The sequence below is a fragment of the Eucalyptus grandis genome, chromosome 4 (genome assembly GCF_016545825.1).
Source record: "Eucalyptus grandis isolate ANBG69807.140 chromosome 4, ASM1654582v1, whole genome shotgun sequence".
NCBI classification, from domain to species: domain Eukaryota; kingdom Viridiplantae; phylum Streptophyta; class Magnoliopsida; order Myrtales; family Myrtaceae; genus Eucalyptus; species Eucalyptus grandis.
The window spans coordinates 3016879-3031497 of record NC_052615.1 but is presented as its reverse complement, the minus strand read 5'-3'; the positions used below and the strand labels follow the sequence as shown (position 1 = coordinate 3031497).

Here is a 14619-nt window from a genome sequence, read left to right as displayed (position 1 = left end):
TACATGAGAGTGGCAAGACTGGCAAGACGTCAGTCCATCCAGAGCCGACTTCCCGACAATTTTAGTATGATGAATAACTAAATCTTTTATAATCTTTACCTTTCGATGCTCCAGCGAAATCTTAATTAGACCCGTGCATGAATGGACTGCTGTGTAATGGAACCTAAGAGCGAGACATACTAAAGTTGTTGCAATTAGTGCATGGGAAGTGTAACCGTGGGTGATGACTTCGTGGAAGTGGAAGAACAGAAAGGATGATGAGGTCTTTTTTATCATATTAGGTTGGAGGAGAAATTATCCATTCTCAGTACCTTAGTTGCCGAAATTAGCAGATCTCAGTGCCTTAGTCATCTCTTTTGTTAGCCAGAAATTAAGAAAGTAGGGGCAAGCAGCTAAATGTCATGATGATGGCGGTTGTTTTATGATGTGTACATCTATTTAATGGTGTTAATTCATTCTAAAATCTTGACTGTAGAGTGCAAATGAAGCTAAATTGGCGATGTTAGCCGTAACCCCGGAGATTTCAGTGACAGACGGGAGTTTTATTAGCTGGTATTCTGAGATCCACAAGGATGGTATACCTTCTCTATAATGGTACGTTCCCTTGGGCTCTCTCCCTTCGCCATATTCAAGAAATGTGAATGTTATGTCACTTTCTTGACGTCTTAAGTTGTTGAAGGATGAAAAAATTTATGTTACTCATCACGCAATGTACAAAAGCATGATATTCTTAAAAATCATTGATCCAGCTTTTCTTTTTCATGTACTAATATCAACTATGGCATGCTAGATATGCATCCAATAACTCCTCTGAGTTCCTTTTCCGCCACTGACTACCTCCTGGGCTTGTGATGGTGCTGTTATAGTATGCTTCATCCCCAGTATAGTCTTTACTTCCTCTTATTGCCCATAACAAGTATTTTTTGTGGTCTTCAATTTGGGAAAGATTGGTTTTTTACTCTTCAGTGAAGTGATCAATCCTATTTAGAGATGGATGTAGGTGCAAGCACACCCATACACCCATGGAGATATAGAACTGGCTTTTTGACTTTCTGTTCAAGGGCTTTGAAACAGCCGATAAACTGGAAATCATCTGTACAGTACCAAGACTCGGCTCTTACCTAGAGACCCTCTAATACCAAAAAATCCCTTGACACAAATACCTCAACACCAAAACAAAATGCTGTCAAGTGTCTTTTAGGAGAAACAAGATGAGCTTAAAGGTGATGAACATGGCCTTGCTAAATTTGGTCAAGAGAAAACGAGCCGGTCTAGCTCTAGCTACCCAGTTGTATCTGCTCGTGTTGTACTTCTTGTAAACACTTTCGACACTCCTTGCTTTTATATGGGAAGTCACCATCAATCTCGAGCATTTCCTATACAAAAGAAAAGTAGCCAGAAAGAAATAATCCATTAGATTCCTAAGTCCCTAAAGGAGATAAACAAAGACATGAAGATGTAATAAATAATAAATTGAAGTCTCTTGCTACTTAACCAGATTTGCCCGACACTACATCCGGTTAATTGCTCATAGATTTTACTACATGGCTTACGCCTTCTAACAGTGGCATGGGCGGTGTAAATTGCAGCGGCAGTTAATATTGAAGGTCGAAATGTGCATGTTTCATACCAAACTAGGCAGAGATCAATGAAGAAACTGGACAAGTTCTTGATCTGGTTAGAGTTACAAAAAGAAACCCAAATCATTTTCTATACTGATGTATTAAGATCAATTCATGACACCATGAAATAACATTAAAAAAAACAAAGTACCTTATCATCAGAGAGAGTTTCGTCAAGGAATTTCCACATAAATATGGACGGAGTCGAAATTGACAAGTCATACCCTAAGGTCTTCAACATCAAGTACTCCTGCATATTGCCAAGAACAAAATTAATGGAGATAAGCGCCAAGCAGGAAAACGAATGGACACAAGGAATGGACTCTCTTATTCCAGCATATTTGGCAGCCAATTGTAGGGCAGTCACTCCAACCAAAATCACTCTCTTCTTTTCCACTGGATGAAGAGCCAAAAATCGGTCGAACAGATAGATGGCAAGATACAACGCCTCAGTTGGTAAAATTTCAGTAAAAAAAGTAAAATTGCGAGTTCTTCACAGCTTATACTAGAGGAAAGATGGTAAAATTTCATCCTAGTTACCTCAATCAACCACTCCACAAAACATGAAGCCGTGCTTCAGTCTAGCAATTAAATTTGGTTTTATGCACATAGATTTCTGCATGGAATAATTCAGTGACTCAGCATAATGTCAGTGTAAAGTGACAAAATTGGAACATAAATCAAACAATAAATAAATAGTTCACCTCTTTCGATTTGTAGAAGGCGCATATATCGTCAGCGTACTCGTAGGCTTCCATGGGAACATTAGCATCATCATTTACATCGCTCTGAAAAGGATAAGCCTTGTATGGGTCAAGAATGATAGAACTCCACGCATTATTTGAAGCTCTGAAATTTCATGTACAATCCAATAAACACAATGATCAGAACAAACGCTAGATAAATCTTGTTAGCGATACACTTACATTTACATTTGCTGGAAATTTTTTGGCATTGACCGGTTGGCATTGGTGACTGGTCAGAAACATCATCAGAGAAAACAGAGTAAGCAAGATCATAATACCCTCCAGAGAAATCGTAATGAAAGGAGATTTTGGATTAACATGCAAGAGAAAAGAAAGAAAATGGCCAAAAAAAAAAAAAGAAAAAAAGAAAAAAAAGAGCAGCAGACGTACTATCTGAGAGGCCCTATCTTGATGCGCGACATAGGGCCCAGAATATTGCGCATCTGCTTCAATTCAACGCCTTTCTTGCAGAGAACGGCCTTACCCTTAGCCTTACGCTTGTCCAGTGGGATTGCGCAGACAGGTTTCGCCGCAATAGAACTCATGGTCGGACGAGTATTGGCGGAGAGAGAAAGAGACAAATCTCTAGACAGCAACAACAGAGCAAGAGAACAGCAACGAGACAAATCTCTAGACAGCAACAACAGAGCAAGGAGACAGCAGCGAGAAGCTTAGAGACAGAGGGGAAGAGAGAACTGAGAATGGGTGAGGAAGACTGAGACAATATGTACAAGATGCAACGTTCTAAAATAGGAAACTACCAAAGTTTTTGCGGTGAATATTTCAATTTCTAATTCCTATGTTATGTAAATTTTTATGGTACTTTGCCCGTCGATTTTCTGAGCTCGAAAATGACTAATGTTTGTATAAGATTTTTAATAATTTTTGGAAATTTCGATAAATATTTATATTTTCACGGGAAAGTGAAGAAAATTACCTTTTACGCCGATATCATTTTGTATATGCTTTTGGTAAATAAAGTAAATATTTGCTTTCTAATGGAGAATGATTCAGTTGAAGACCGTTTATAAGGAAATAATTAATAGAATGACAGTTTGCAATCTAATATGTAAAGAAACGGAATAAAAATAATACTTTTCCTTAAAAAAAATGAAGTTTCCTTGCCTGTTGAGAACTACTACTATAACATGATGCGATTTCCTTAAAATTTTGGATTCGAATATAAATATCGACGGTGTTTATGTTTGTAATCCATCGATGAATTTAAAATCCACTGGAAAAGTGAAGGAAGAAAAAAAAAAAATTGATCATGCTAAAAATAATGGCACGTGGAATTCTCTATGAATTGCTTCATATGAGTCACTGCTAGTGGGCTCAATTTTAGTTCGTAGCGGTCCACGTAGTCATTCCCGGAAATTGATCCGTCGACGATGACGACGACGACAGCCGCCGCCCTCCGGTGATCCCTCGCCGGCGCCGCATTCTCCGGTTCGTCTCCTGCCTCCGCGTCGACGCCCGCGGGAGCCGCATTTCTCGAGCTCGCGGTGTCCGCCGGTGGCTCCGGTCGGCGACTTTCCGGCGCGAGGCACTGCCCTCGAGGCCTCGACGATTGCTCGCCGGGTTTCTTCGTGTGGAAGCTCCTCGCGAAGGTTCGGCGTCGGGGATTTGGGATACTGTAGCGACTCGCCTCGGGTTTCGATGGCGTTTCCGCCGTCCTGGTTCGATTGGAGTTCGAGAGGAGAAGGGGATGGGAGAACGAAAGAGGGCGGCCAAGCATTACCCGCCGGATTTCGACCCTAAGAAGCTGTCTAGGGTTCGGAGGTCCGAGGATCGGCAGGGGAAGCTCCGGACGATGCTTCCGATGACATTTACTTTGGACTTACCTGTCAAATATCCGGGACCATTCCAGCCACCGTGACATGCTAGATGCTTGGCTAGTTTCATCCAAAAGAAAAACAAGAGAAGACAGAGTAAATTGTTAAGAGTTTTTTTGGGTCACAGTGGACTGTGTACTGCATGCCTTCTGGTTTTTTGTCTCTTGAGTTTCAGATTATTTGAAAAGTCAGAGATACCAATTGTTTGCATCCTAGTTTGCAGGAAAAGAATTGTAAACTCAGAGATTTATTCATGTGATAGCAACATTGGAGCCTTGGAGCCTTATCCTACTATGTGCAGTTGGTTCTTTATCACTTCATTTGGTAATCTATTCTATTTGATAAGATTGCAGAGATCTATGATTTGTTCTTCTGTTCCGTCAAATTAATTAACAACAGCTTAATTGTTCATGTTTTTCTAATTTTTAAAGAATCAATGGAGCTCACTTGTTAGTCTAACAGTAGTTTCTGTAGTGGGAAATGGGTTATGTTAGATTGGTTGCCTTCATGGTTGCTTTTATGAATTGATTGTCAGAACTTATACTCCATGAGTTGGACTTTAGTCCAAACTATGATCCAATTCCTATCCCTGACTTTGTTGCTGTGACAGGAAAGGAAATTCGGGGAAGAGGATGAAGCGCTTACTAAATCAAGTATTTCAGGTTAGTATTAAACCGCCCTTCTTTATTTGATTTCACTTCTCTAAAATGAACTATTTTTCATTCTTTTTATTTATACTTATTAATTTGCTGGAACTTGCTTGCAGACATCCAAAGATTTTGTCCGTAGGATTGAAGATGAAGATTCAGAGGATGAGGAAAATCTGACTCAACCTTCTGCTAGTGACGACGAATAATTGAACACTCTCAAGGTCACTAATTCTCTAATTGTCAGCATATTCGCTTCCTTGTCGGCTACCTTTAAGTGTGTGAATCTGTTGAGAAGTCTTAAATGCGTTATGAATAAGCTCTGGCTGAACTGGTCATTTGCTTGACAAAACAAGCTGCTCATGTATAATTTAATAAAATGTATATGGTACTTTAATCTACGTATAATCCAGGAGTATATCTAAAAGTTTGTGTTCATTTGAAGATACTCTATTGGAAATGCTGTTTTGGTGATCATCAACCCCTGATTCAGTATGGATTAAGTTTACAATTGTCTTGCTTTACTTGCATTAGATGCATATGCATTGACATGAGATTTGTATAGCATGCTTTTCTTTGCTTAATCCATGTCATCTTATGTGCTTAATCTGTGTCACATGTATTGTCAGACATTTGCATGTTGAAGAATCAGCAACTTAAAAGAGCGAGAGTTATAAAATTACTTGAGAACTTTCAGGACCTAATTTTTGACACCAAGAGATGTTCTAAAGTTGTTAGATCATAGTTTGTGAATCACATGTCATCAAGCAAAAAATGAGTCTTTTAATTGCCAGTACATGCATGTATTTTCAACTCTAACGAAAATATATGCCAAACCTCTCAGAAGAGCATGATTCACTGGTCTGCTGATTGTGTATACACTGTCGATAAAACTGATAGTACCTCCATTTGATAATCAGGAAAGGTGAACATGCTTCATGGATTAGATTGTCTTCCATGTGGTTCTGGATTCTTCTCTATAGAATGACTAGCGTTCTTTGAATCTCCCCTCTACTTAAGAATACGTATAATCAAGTTGGGTTCTCTTTCTTTGTGTAATTTGTTAGGATATTGTTATAGTTGTCTTTGAATTTAAGGTGAGCGTAAGTTATTGATTTAATATGGAATTGTCTTTTGTTTTTGAGGCCTAGAGAAAAGCTTACTTATATGTTTGATTTGAAATGCAGAAGAGGAAATTTTCTGAGGAATTTCTGGACAAGCCGATAGATTCCTTGACAAAAGCTACTTCCAGTGACATCTTGAATGACAGAGGCATTGCAAGTTTCTTGAACATGTTTTCTTCAATTACGTTAGCTCTTCTGAATGATGTATGCGTTGAGACAGATCAGCTGGGCACTTCCCTTTTCCTGCAAGCGCTTTGGATTTTATTAAAATGAAGACTCCATTCATGGAAGTAGGCTCATATAAAGTAACTTTTTACATGTGGCGCTGGTTGTTTGTGCAAGTTTTCTGGTTACAGTTCCGCGTCTTTCCATCATGTCTGCAGTTCGAGTAAATTGTTGTCCACTTCTTCCTCTGTGCGAATTGCTGTGGTAAAGAAAGCTGGTCCAACTTCCCACCTGAGCATTGCACTCCAGTCTTTATGTGAATATGAAAGTAGTGATGATGAGGATTGAAATATTGGATACCATTTGTCTTCTTGATGTAGTAGCAGTTTTCTATTCTGTCTCCCCTTTAATTCTCACGGAAGGAAAAAGAAACGCAAAACTGATGGGAACTTGGTCGGCATTGTCCAGATCATCATAATGTATGTTGCAGAGTATGGTAAGTATCAACCAATGTTGATGTCTACAGCTACAGGATTCTCTTGCTCGAATTGTTCACAGGAAAGAGATCCACGGAAAGCATGTACATGGACAACTTCAACCTCCATTGTTTCATCAAAACGGCTGTTCCAGATAGGCTCATGCAGGTCATAGATCTCTTACTAAATTCGAATGAAGAGAGAGAGTTGGAGGACAACGGCAACATAAGCACGTGCTTGGCTATGATCCTTCGGATCGAGGTCATCTCTTCGGCTGCATCGTGAACGGATGGACTTAGGAGACGTTATTGCTGGACTGCACCGGGCCAAAACTTTCCTGCTTGGACGAGAGGTAGTACCTGTAACAGAATGACAGAGAGAGCATGGTAGTCTAGGAGATCCCCTTGTCGGAGCAACATATCTAGAGGCTGAGAGAACAAATGTGGATAGATGTGATTATATAATTAATGTGTTGTTAAATCATGTTTGTGCACACATAGATCTGTAGATCAATTAATAAATTTACGAAAAGATTAGATACGATCTTACACAATTTTTTTGTCTTGTTTTCCTAAGTAATAGATTAGACAAGTGAGAAAAAAAAATACAAAATAGAATTCTCAGCAGGTGAATTTAGATGTATTAACCATTATATCAAATTACATCTAAGCTAATAAATTATGTACTTTAATATTGACATATTGTTCGGGGAACATTGTGTTAGATCAAGTGGGGTAATAAATTTTTTTTTTTTTAATCTTTGCCAATTAATGTAAACTGTACCCTGATTAATGCCAAAAAGATGTGGGAGATAATGAAATTTGTCATGATATGAGCTCAACCTCAAGACTTGATCAACCACTGAGATGGTTAGCAGACAAGATCAAACCGTGTGACTGTCCTAGCTTAAGAAATTAGCGTTGGATAATTATCGCAGGTGAAGAGCATACAAGACTATACCTAACTCTTCACTATAAAAGGTGAGGGAAAAGGCTGAATTTACCCTAATGATTCCCACTCTGGACAATTTAGAACTTTGTCAGACATCCTAGTTGGATATGAATAGTCCAGCATCCTATCGCCAAAAAGTCAAGTAATACTCACATTGGAATAGCTTGCTACAAATCCATGACAAGGGCATTTGTTAGTGAATTTGAAAAAAATCATAATGAGACAAAACGTATTGATAATGTCATAAGTATAAATTTTGCATCCATATCTCGCCCTGTTCATGAGAGTTCGTTTTAGGCATTAGAAAGGAAGAGTCATGCATAAAAAGAGTTTTTTTTTCCCTTGTTGTTAATGGAACAATGTGATATCCTTTAACAAAAATACATGTGTGACGTGCATAACTAAATTTTTTGAAGCAGAATTGATGGACTTCGTAACTAAAAAGAAAACAAATAATCATAGCAAGACTCAATCGACTAAAAGATGTTGAATCGATTTTTATTTGAAAAACAAGATAGGAAACTTCTCTAACATTAATCAATCAAAAATGTCATAAAAAAATTAATCAATTCGAATTACGAAACAAAGTCAAGCAACTATACATTATCAAACTAAGAAACTGAACTAATAAAGGATTATCTACAAAATGGATATGTTAAAGCAGGAAATGAGAATGCTTTAATGAAGAGAGTTGCACTAGAAATAGAAATTTCTCTAAAATTTCTAAGATTACCATGATAAATATTCCTACATACATACTTTGGACATGAGTAGCCTCTTTTCTACTCACTTCTTGCGAGGGATGCAACAATCACAATGCCAAGATGTCAATCTCATAATAGGAAAGATGATTTCAGCTCAGCGAAAATTTTTCTCACCATAATAAAGATAGTATTACCACAATGAAGATAGTTTCTTTCTTTCTTTATTTTTTGTTATTTTCCTATTCTTGAAATGAAAAAATAGATTATCTTTGGTGATTTCTTTCTATATTAGGAAAAACAAAACATAGCATATAAATAATGCAAGCCACTTCGTTTTCGTATGTTTTAAAAGGACTTCTTATGCAGGGGCAAAATCATGGCCCTACCTACCGCTTGCCTTTTCTGTACACAATTTCCGTAAAAGGGTTTCGGATGGGTTTGGTGTGAGCTTTTAAAATCCTCCTTTAAGTTTCCTCGCTTGTTGCAAATCGTTGCAAGGTGGCACAGTTTCCTCAAAATTTTGGATAGCAATATAAATTTTGATGATATTTATATTTGTAACTCATTGGTCAAAAAAACCAATCAAGAGAGCTAAAGGATGAAAAAACATGATCACACTAATAATGGAAAAACACATGGAATTCCGTATGAATCACTTCATATAAATCACTTCTTTAACATCGATCAATCAAGGAAAACACCTAAGTTGGGAACTTTACATCATGAGGAGTGGAGACAACGTCATTCCCTGAAATTGACTGGACATACAATTGAGGTGGGGATATAGGAATTTCATCAAAGGAAAACCTATCTCATTAAATAAAGGTATAAACACCACTTTAAATTGCAAAAAGTGTCGACCAATGAAATCTGGATTAAAATTTAAAATCTGAGTTGATTGGCTTGAGCTCATTAAGCCTGAGCCTCACATCATAAAATCTACAAAGGTTCCATATAAGCAACGATTGTGATGAATTTGAGTTATATAAACTCGATTTTAGTCTTATGTTTTGTCCTTTGAAGTAATAAATGCTAGATCAACCTCCGTCACCAAATAGGTTATGGAGTTATGATTCGATGGACATATTGATCGCATTCGAGTAGGTGGAGAATCAGACCCATGCTAATCCCCAGACAATCTTAATTGAGAAGCTTTCATTCAAGGCTTTTTGTATGGTGCTAGACCTAATTTAAGTGGGGATAAAAAGACAGAGAAAACCAAAGTCCAGAAGAAAGGGAAAGGGGTTATCATAGCAACGTTGCTTTTTCCTTTGGAGCAATGAATGATTTTGTGATACTCTTCACATAATTTACATGGTGTCGTCCGGCAAGAATCAACAACTACAACACTACATCATCAGCAATGATAACAGCGAACCGATTCACTTTTTGCAATCTCCCGATTGTCCGGACGCCGGCGGCAGAAGCAGAAGCGGTGGCTGTGGCGGAGGAGGAGGTGGTGGTGGGGCTGCCGCCCCTGCCGACCTCTCCTTTCGGAACTTAAAGAGAAAAGCCAGCCCGGCAGCGAACAACAGAGAGGCGCCAGCAATTCCGCACACGATGCTCGCCAGCAAGAGCACCCCTCTCACGTGTTCTCTCCTCCCTCTTCCTGCTCCTCGCCACCACGGGTCGTCGCTCGAATTTGTCCCGTTCAGGAGCGGCACTGCCGGAGACGACACTGACGGAGAACCCCCGAAGAAGGACGCCGTCTCCCGGGGCGGCTTCACTCCGGCTGGCGGCGGATCCTGGAACTGCAGCCCGTGGTCGGAGGGTCGCAATTCTCTCGATTCCGATTGAGTAACATCTGTGGAGAAGAGGACGCATAGAGCTAGAAGGGCGTATATTCCTCGGGAGCACGCCATCTATCTCTCTCTCTCTTCTCTCTCTCTCTCGAAAATTATAGATGGAGTCATGGAATTTAGCCTGTTTCTCTCTACTGTGAGCATTTGATTTAACTATTTAAAAAATATTTAATGTTAAATTATCTCTATTTATAAGCAATCTAATGTTAAATTTAGTAATAAGTTTTATTCACGCTCCCAGAAAAAAAAAATTACGGATTTTCTGTTGCTTGTATTTCTCTATTATTATAGTGATCTTCGAGGAGTAAAAACTTTTTTTTTTTTTTTTTGGTTGTGGCCGTGAGAGTAATTCCTATCATCTTGACCCGTGTCCATTGCGACGGATAAATCCCTTAGATGATGCCAGAAAAATGCAACGTAAATTGGAGGATTCGAACTTGAAACACATGGGTGGGGTCGAAGCAGCACTACTAATTGTGCCACACCACATGGGGCTGGGGGTAAAAAGTCAAGTAAAGTAAGAAGGGAGATGCTTTTGGCCAAAAGACATCGAGGAAAGTAGCGGATGTATTGAGGGATTTTATTAAAATTTGCTTGCTAAGTAATGTGCCAAGTTTTAATTGGTTTATTAAGCAAACGAGACCCGTGAATTGAACTTTTTCATACCAAATAGGTCAAACCAAAAATAAATAAATACCTAATAGAAAATTGTCATGAAATTAAGGCTTTGTTTGCTTCACAAAAGACACATTTCGATAAAATATTTTCCTTCTTTTCTGATGTTCTAGTAGCTTAAAAGAATTTTTCCTATTTAACGGAGGACCTATGCTTATATTCAATGATTAGGTATCAACACTTACCTAAAACTTTATACTTAAACACAAGAACCCCAAACCTAGTTCCCGAGTCCCTAGCATTCAAGACCAAGTCTTCGGCCTATGACTTCGAGTCCATCAGGCCCTCGGCACTCATGCTCGAGTCCATCTAGATCTGGCCCAAAGCCTTAATGCCCATGCTCGATGCCTTGGCACTTGAATTCCATAAAGGCAATGCTCAAGTCCCCAATGCTCAATCTCTAGACCCCAACACTTAGGCTCAGGTCCATTAAGGTCATATGCAGGTCCTCATAAGTCGGGCCCTTATTTAATGAAATGTTTGTTAAAAAAGGTCGAATTTTTATTTTTAAAATTCTTCTCTCCATTTTTTCTTTATTTTTCATCTCTTCCTTTTCTTTTTTCCTTCTTCTTTGACTAGTCACTGGCCAAGGCGACCGTTAGCAACTGACCATAGGTGAGAGACGAGCTTGCCTAGCTCTTGCTAGCCTTGTGCGAGCTCGTCCCTCATCTATGACAGATAACAAGAAGGAAAAAGAAAAAAGAAAAAGAAAATTAAAAAATTCTAATATTTTGATAATTTTCCGCAGGAAAATTTATCATATGGCATGTTGTGGAAGCAAGCGATTGAACAACAAAATAGACAGAATAAGAAAATAAATCAAATGTTAGATTTATGTAATTCGATCGTAATGAATCCTACTTTTTTTTTTTAAAGTTTGTGACAATACACTTGTTAATTAAACGACGCAATCACTTTCGAGTTTTGATCTTAGGAACGATAACTTGCCTTCAAATAGGCTCATCTTAAGTGGATCCTACTTTTTTTCCTTTTGGTTCTCTAAGGTGGCAGGTGACAGTACCCCAGCCTAAATAAGAAAAACAAGTGCCAGTTATTAATGAACCAATTTCCACTTCTCTTGAATAAAAGGATAATCTTTTGATTCAACTTATTCCATAAATACACATTTGTTTCATTATCCACATATATCTAGTGAGATTCTATTCTTGGAATTGTAAATGCGCCTCTTAGTGAGAGTGTGATCTAAACGAGTGATCGTTCGCCTCAAATTAAATGCTTCATGTCAAACAAATTGGAAACACAAAAACCTATTGAAATTTCTCTAGCAAGTGCATCAAAAACACTCATCAAGTAATCATCTAAAGTAATTTTACAAAATTTCAATTATTTCAAATTAAATAAACATTAGTTTTTTTTAAAAAAAATAAACATTAGTTGGAGCATGAGATTTTTCGAGTTTCTCTTTCTTTTGCCCTCAACTGTCGAGGTTTTGTGTCTGAACGTGGAAAAACGCGAAATTTTTATGACCAATCAGCCGCGTGGTGTGCTTGTCCTTTTGTGATTGAACCGAAGTCAACAGTTCCTTCCTTCACGGGTTGAAAAATGAGAAGTTGGTGGTTCAATGCCCTCATTCCACATGATGAATTTTCCACTCCCCAATCATCGCGATGACGTGGTCAAAAGAGAATTCCTTACCAATTTGGTGGAAAAAGTTAGAAACCCTACTGAATTTTTCCCTTCGGAAGCCAAAATTTTGCATCACCATCTTTTGCATCTTTCATTTCCAAAACTTCTTTGCATCCCCAGCCCCATTTTCGTGTGATCAAACACAACAACAAATAAAAAGGGTCTTTATATATCACATCACTATTTATTTCCCCTAAAGTAACCTTGTTGCAAACTTTTACTATCCAAATCCTGACTTGGCCTCCCCACATGAGATGCCCAAATGCCGCCAGACGCAAGACATCATCACCTCCCTCTCTCTCATGCAGAGATGGATGATCCCCAACAAATGTTTAAAAAGTTGTCGCTATCTAGGTTGAAGTTTGTAAGCCACAATAGAAGCTGGGTGGGTGACGAAAATATTTAAGATTTGTGTGGGTCAATAGGCTATTGTTTATGGGAAATCTGGGCATTAGAGTTTTTGACTTGTGTTAGTAACCCTAAATTTGAACATTTTGCGTGAATTGATAGAATTTGAACACATAACTTTTTAATTCCTGGGTTATAATCTTTTAACACCTCAATCAACTATATAAACTTGAGGGGATTGAATTTCTTTCTAAATTTCTATGAATAAGTGCACTGCAAGTCCTGAAACTTATCACAAAAATATAATTGAAATATGTCATAATGAAAGAAGCTAACGTTGTTTTTTTTTTTTTACTCTTACATGGTGTTGATGTGACCTATGTAGCACGGACACTCTCCGGAAGCCTTCGTGTCGTGTCCGACACTCCGACACGTGTCCGACACGTCCCGACATGCTCCGACACGCGGTCAACGAGTGTCGAAAAATCCGACACGTGGTCAACTCTTTCCGACACGCTCCGACACGCGAGTCCAGAATTCCGACACGCGATTCCGACACGCACGGGGTCAATTTTAAAAATTTATAATACTTGAGAGGTCAAAATATAAATATACACAAAATAAGTAATAAAAGAAGTAATAAAATTGCTATAAATATACACGCACGGGGTCATTTTTTTCAGTTTTTTTTTTTTTTTTTTAGAATTGTTTTATTTTTTAAAAAAAAAAAAAAAAGTCTTTTACTATGAAAGAAGTAATAAAAAAAAATGCTATATATGATAAATAAATAAATTTAAAAATATCATTTCAGCATTTTTCTTTAAACAATGTTTTTCCTCTAAGTTTTGTGTATTATTGTAACAAATTAAAATAATGAATGATATTATTTAATATATTTCATGTAAATTAATTCTAGGCTATTATTATTATTATTTATTTATGTATTTATACATAAAAATATATTTAATATATAACGTGTCGGAACGTGTCGGAATTCTCTATTTCTAAGAAATGACGTGTCGGCGTGTCGTGTAGTGTCGTGTAGTGTCGTGTCACGTGTCACGTGTCCATGTCGGTGCTACATAGGATGTGACTAAAATAAGAAAGATAATGTTAAAATGACATCATTTTGTCCACATCTGATTTTTTTAAACTTAAATCTTAACAAAGTTAGATTAAAAATATAAAATATGAATTTTACATAGACACAAAAGAAGTTAAAAAAAAAAAAAATCAAGGGCAAGGACCCTCGGCACTGCCTCCTATCATCACCAGAAAGTGTTGGTGGGATTTGGGCGAGGATTGTCGCCATCCACCCAAATCAAGCGGCCCTCGAGCAGACCGTTGTGAGGACGCCTTGCATTAGCCAATCGTGGCCTGCGGTCTCGCCGAGGGTCATTTGATCTCGGGGAGGGCAGATCTAAAGTGGAGGGCTGGCCCTCGCTTATAGCCAAGGCCTTGACAACTCCTGCTTGCCCTTTCCGGTGACTATGGTGTGGCGCCGGCGAGGGCCCTTGCCATTCCCTTGCCTTTTTTTTCTTCTTTTTTGTATTTTTTTAAATCCTTTTTGAAATTCATTTAATTAAAATTTTGATTAAAAAATTTGGGCCAAAATGATGCTTTTTTTTTTTTTTTTTCATGTTTTGGTAAGGCCAATACCATGTAGAAGAGAGAAAACATTTTAAAAATGCCACATAAGAGGGGAAACGTATAAAAAAAGTCGCAAACTTATTGCATTTATACTCATTTAGTCCTAAATATTTCAGTTGAACTAAATTAGTCTTAAATCTTTTGCATTTATGCCAATTGAATTAATCCAGCCAATTTTGCCTGGAAGGGACTGACATAGATGCTAACCGTCCTAGTTGGTATGACTT

General features: G+C 38.0%; 3 protein-coding genes and 1 long non-coding RNA gene across 4 annotated transcripts; 1 reads left to right on the top strand and 3 right to left on the bottom strand.

Annotated features, from left to right (window-relative positions):
• Nucleotides 1-1054: 1054 nt before the first annotated feature.
• Nucleotides 1055-2076, bottom strand: LOC108959299 (cyclin-B2-2-like). The gene is made up of 3 exons (XM_018872817.2): nt 1774-2076; nt 1496-1674; nt 1055-1376 (listed from the first exon to the last, which is right to left on the bottom strand). Exons 1-3 carry the CDS (start codon nt 1876-1878, stop codon nt 1187-1189), a joined length of 474 nt encoding a protein of 157 aa, XP_018728362.2. The 5' UTR covers nt 1879-2076; the 3' UTR covers nt 1055-1186.
• An 81-nt stretch (nt 2077-2157) lies between these two features.
• LOC120292976 lies at nt 2158-3097 on the bottom strand. The gene is made up of 4 exons (XM_039311634.1): nt 2759-3097; nt 2549-2597; nt 2327-2410; nt 2158-2238 (listed from the first exon to the last, which is right to left on the bottom strand). Exons 1-4 carry the CDS (start codon nt 2911-2913, stop codon nt 2164-2166), a joined length of 363 nt encoding a protein of 120 aa, XP_039167568.1. The 5' UTR covers nt 2914-3097; the 3' UTR covers nt 2158-2163.
• Nucleotides 3098-3708: 611 nt separating this feature from the next.
• LOC120292977 lies at nt 3709-6478 on the top strand. Its single transcript, XR_005550602.1, has 4 exons — nt 3709-4527; nt 4814-4865; nt 4970-5074; nt 6038-6478. It is a non-coding gene; the product is annotated as an uncharacterized LOC120292977 (long non-coding RNA).
• A 3174-nt stretch (nt 6479-9652) lies between these two features.
• Nucleotides 9653-10132, bottom strand: LOC104440698. The gene has a single exon (XM_039311496.1). The coding sequence runs from the start codon at nt 10130-10132 to the stop codon at nt 9653-9655; it is 480 nt and encodes a 159-aa protein (XP_039167430.1).
• Nucleotides 10133-14619: the final 4487 nt, after the last annotated feature.

What these genes read in the sequence shown, in the direction of transcription:
- LOC108959299 (XM_018872817.2), bottom strand. Translation starts at nt 1,878, where the DNA reads ATGCAGGAGTACTTGATGTTGAAGACCTTAGGGTATGACTTGTCAATT. An exon ending in AAACTCTCTCTGATGATAAG is followed by an intron (nt 1,675 to 1,773) that starts GTACTTTGTTTT and finishes AACTCTAACCAG; the next exon opens with ATCAAGAACTTGTCCAGTTT. An exon ending in TGTAGTGTCGGGCAAATCTG is followed by an intron (nt 1,377 to 1,495) that starts GTTAAGTAGCAA and finishes TCTTTTGTATAG; the next exon opens with GAAATGCTCGAGATTGATGG.
- LOC104440698 (XM_039311496.1), bottom strand. Translation starts at nt 10,132, where the DNA reads ATGGCGTGCTCCCGAGGAATATACGCCCTTCTAGCTCTATGCGTCCTC.
- LOC120292976 (XM_039311634.1), bottom strand. Translation starts at nt 2,913, where the DNA reads ATGAGTTCTATTGCGGCGAAACCTGTCTGCGCAATCCCACTGGACAAG. An exon ending in AATTTCCAGCAAATGTAAAT is followed by an intron (nt 2,411 to 2,548) that starts GTAAGTGTATCG and finishes TATCCTTTTCAG; the next exon opens with AGCGATGTAAATGATGATGC. An exon ending in CCTTCTACAAATCGAAAGAG is followed by an intron (nt 2,239 to 2,326) that starts GTGAACTATTTA and finishes TATTCCATGCAG; the next exon opens with AAATCTATGTGCATAAAACC.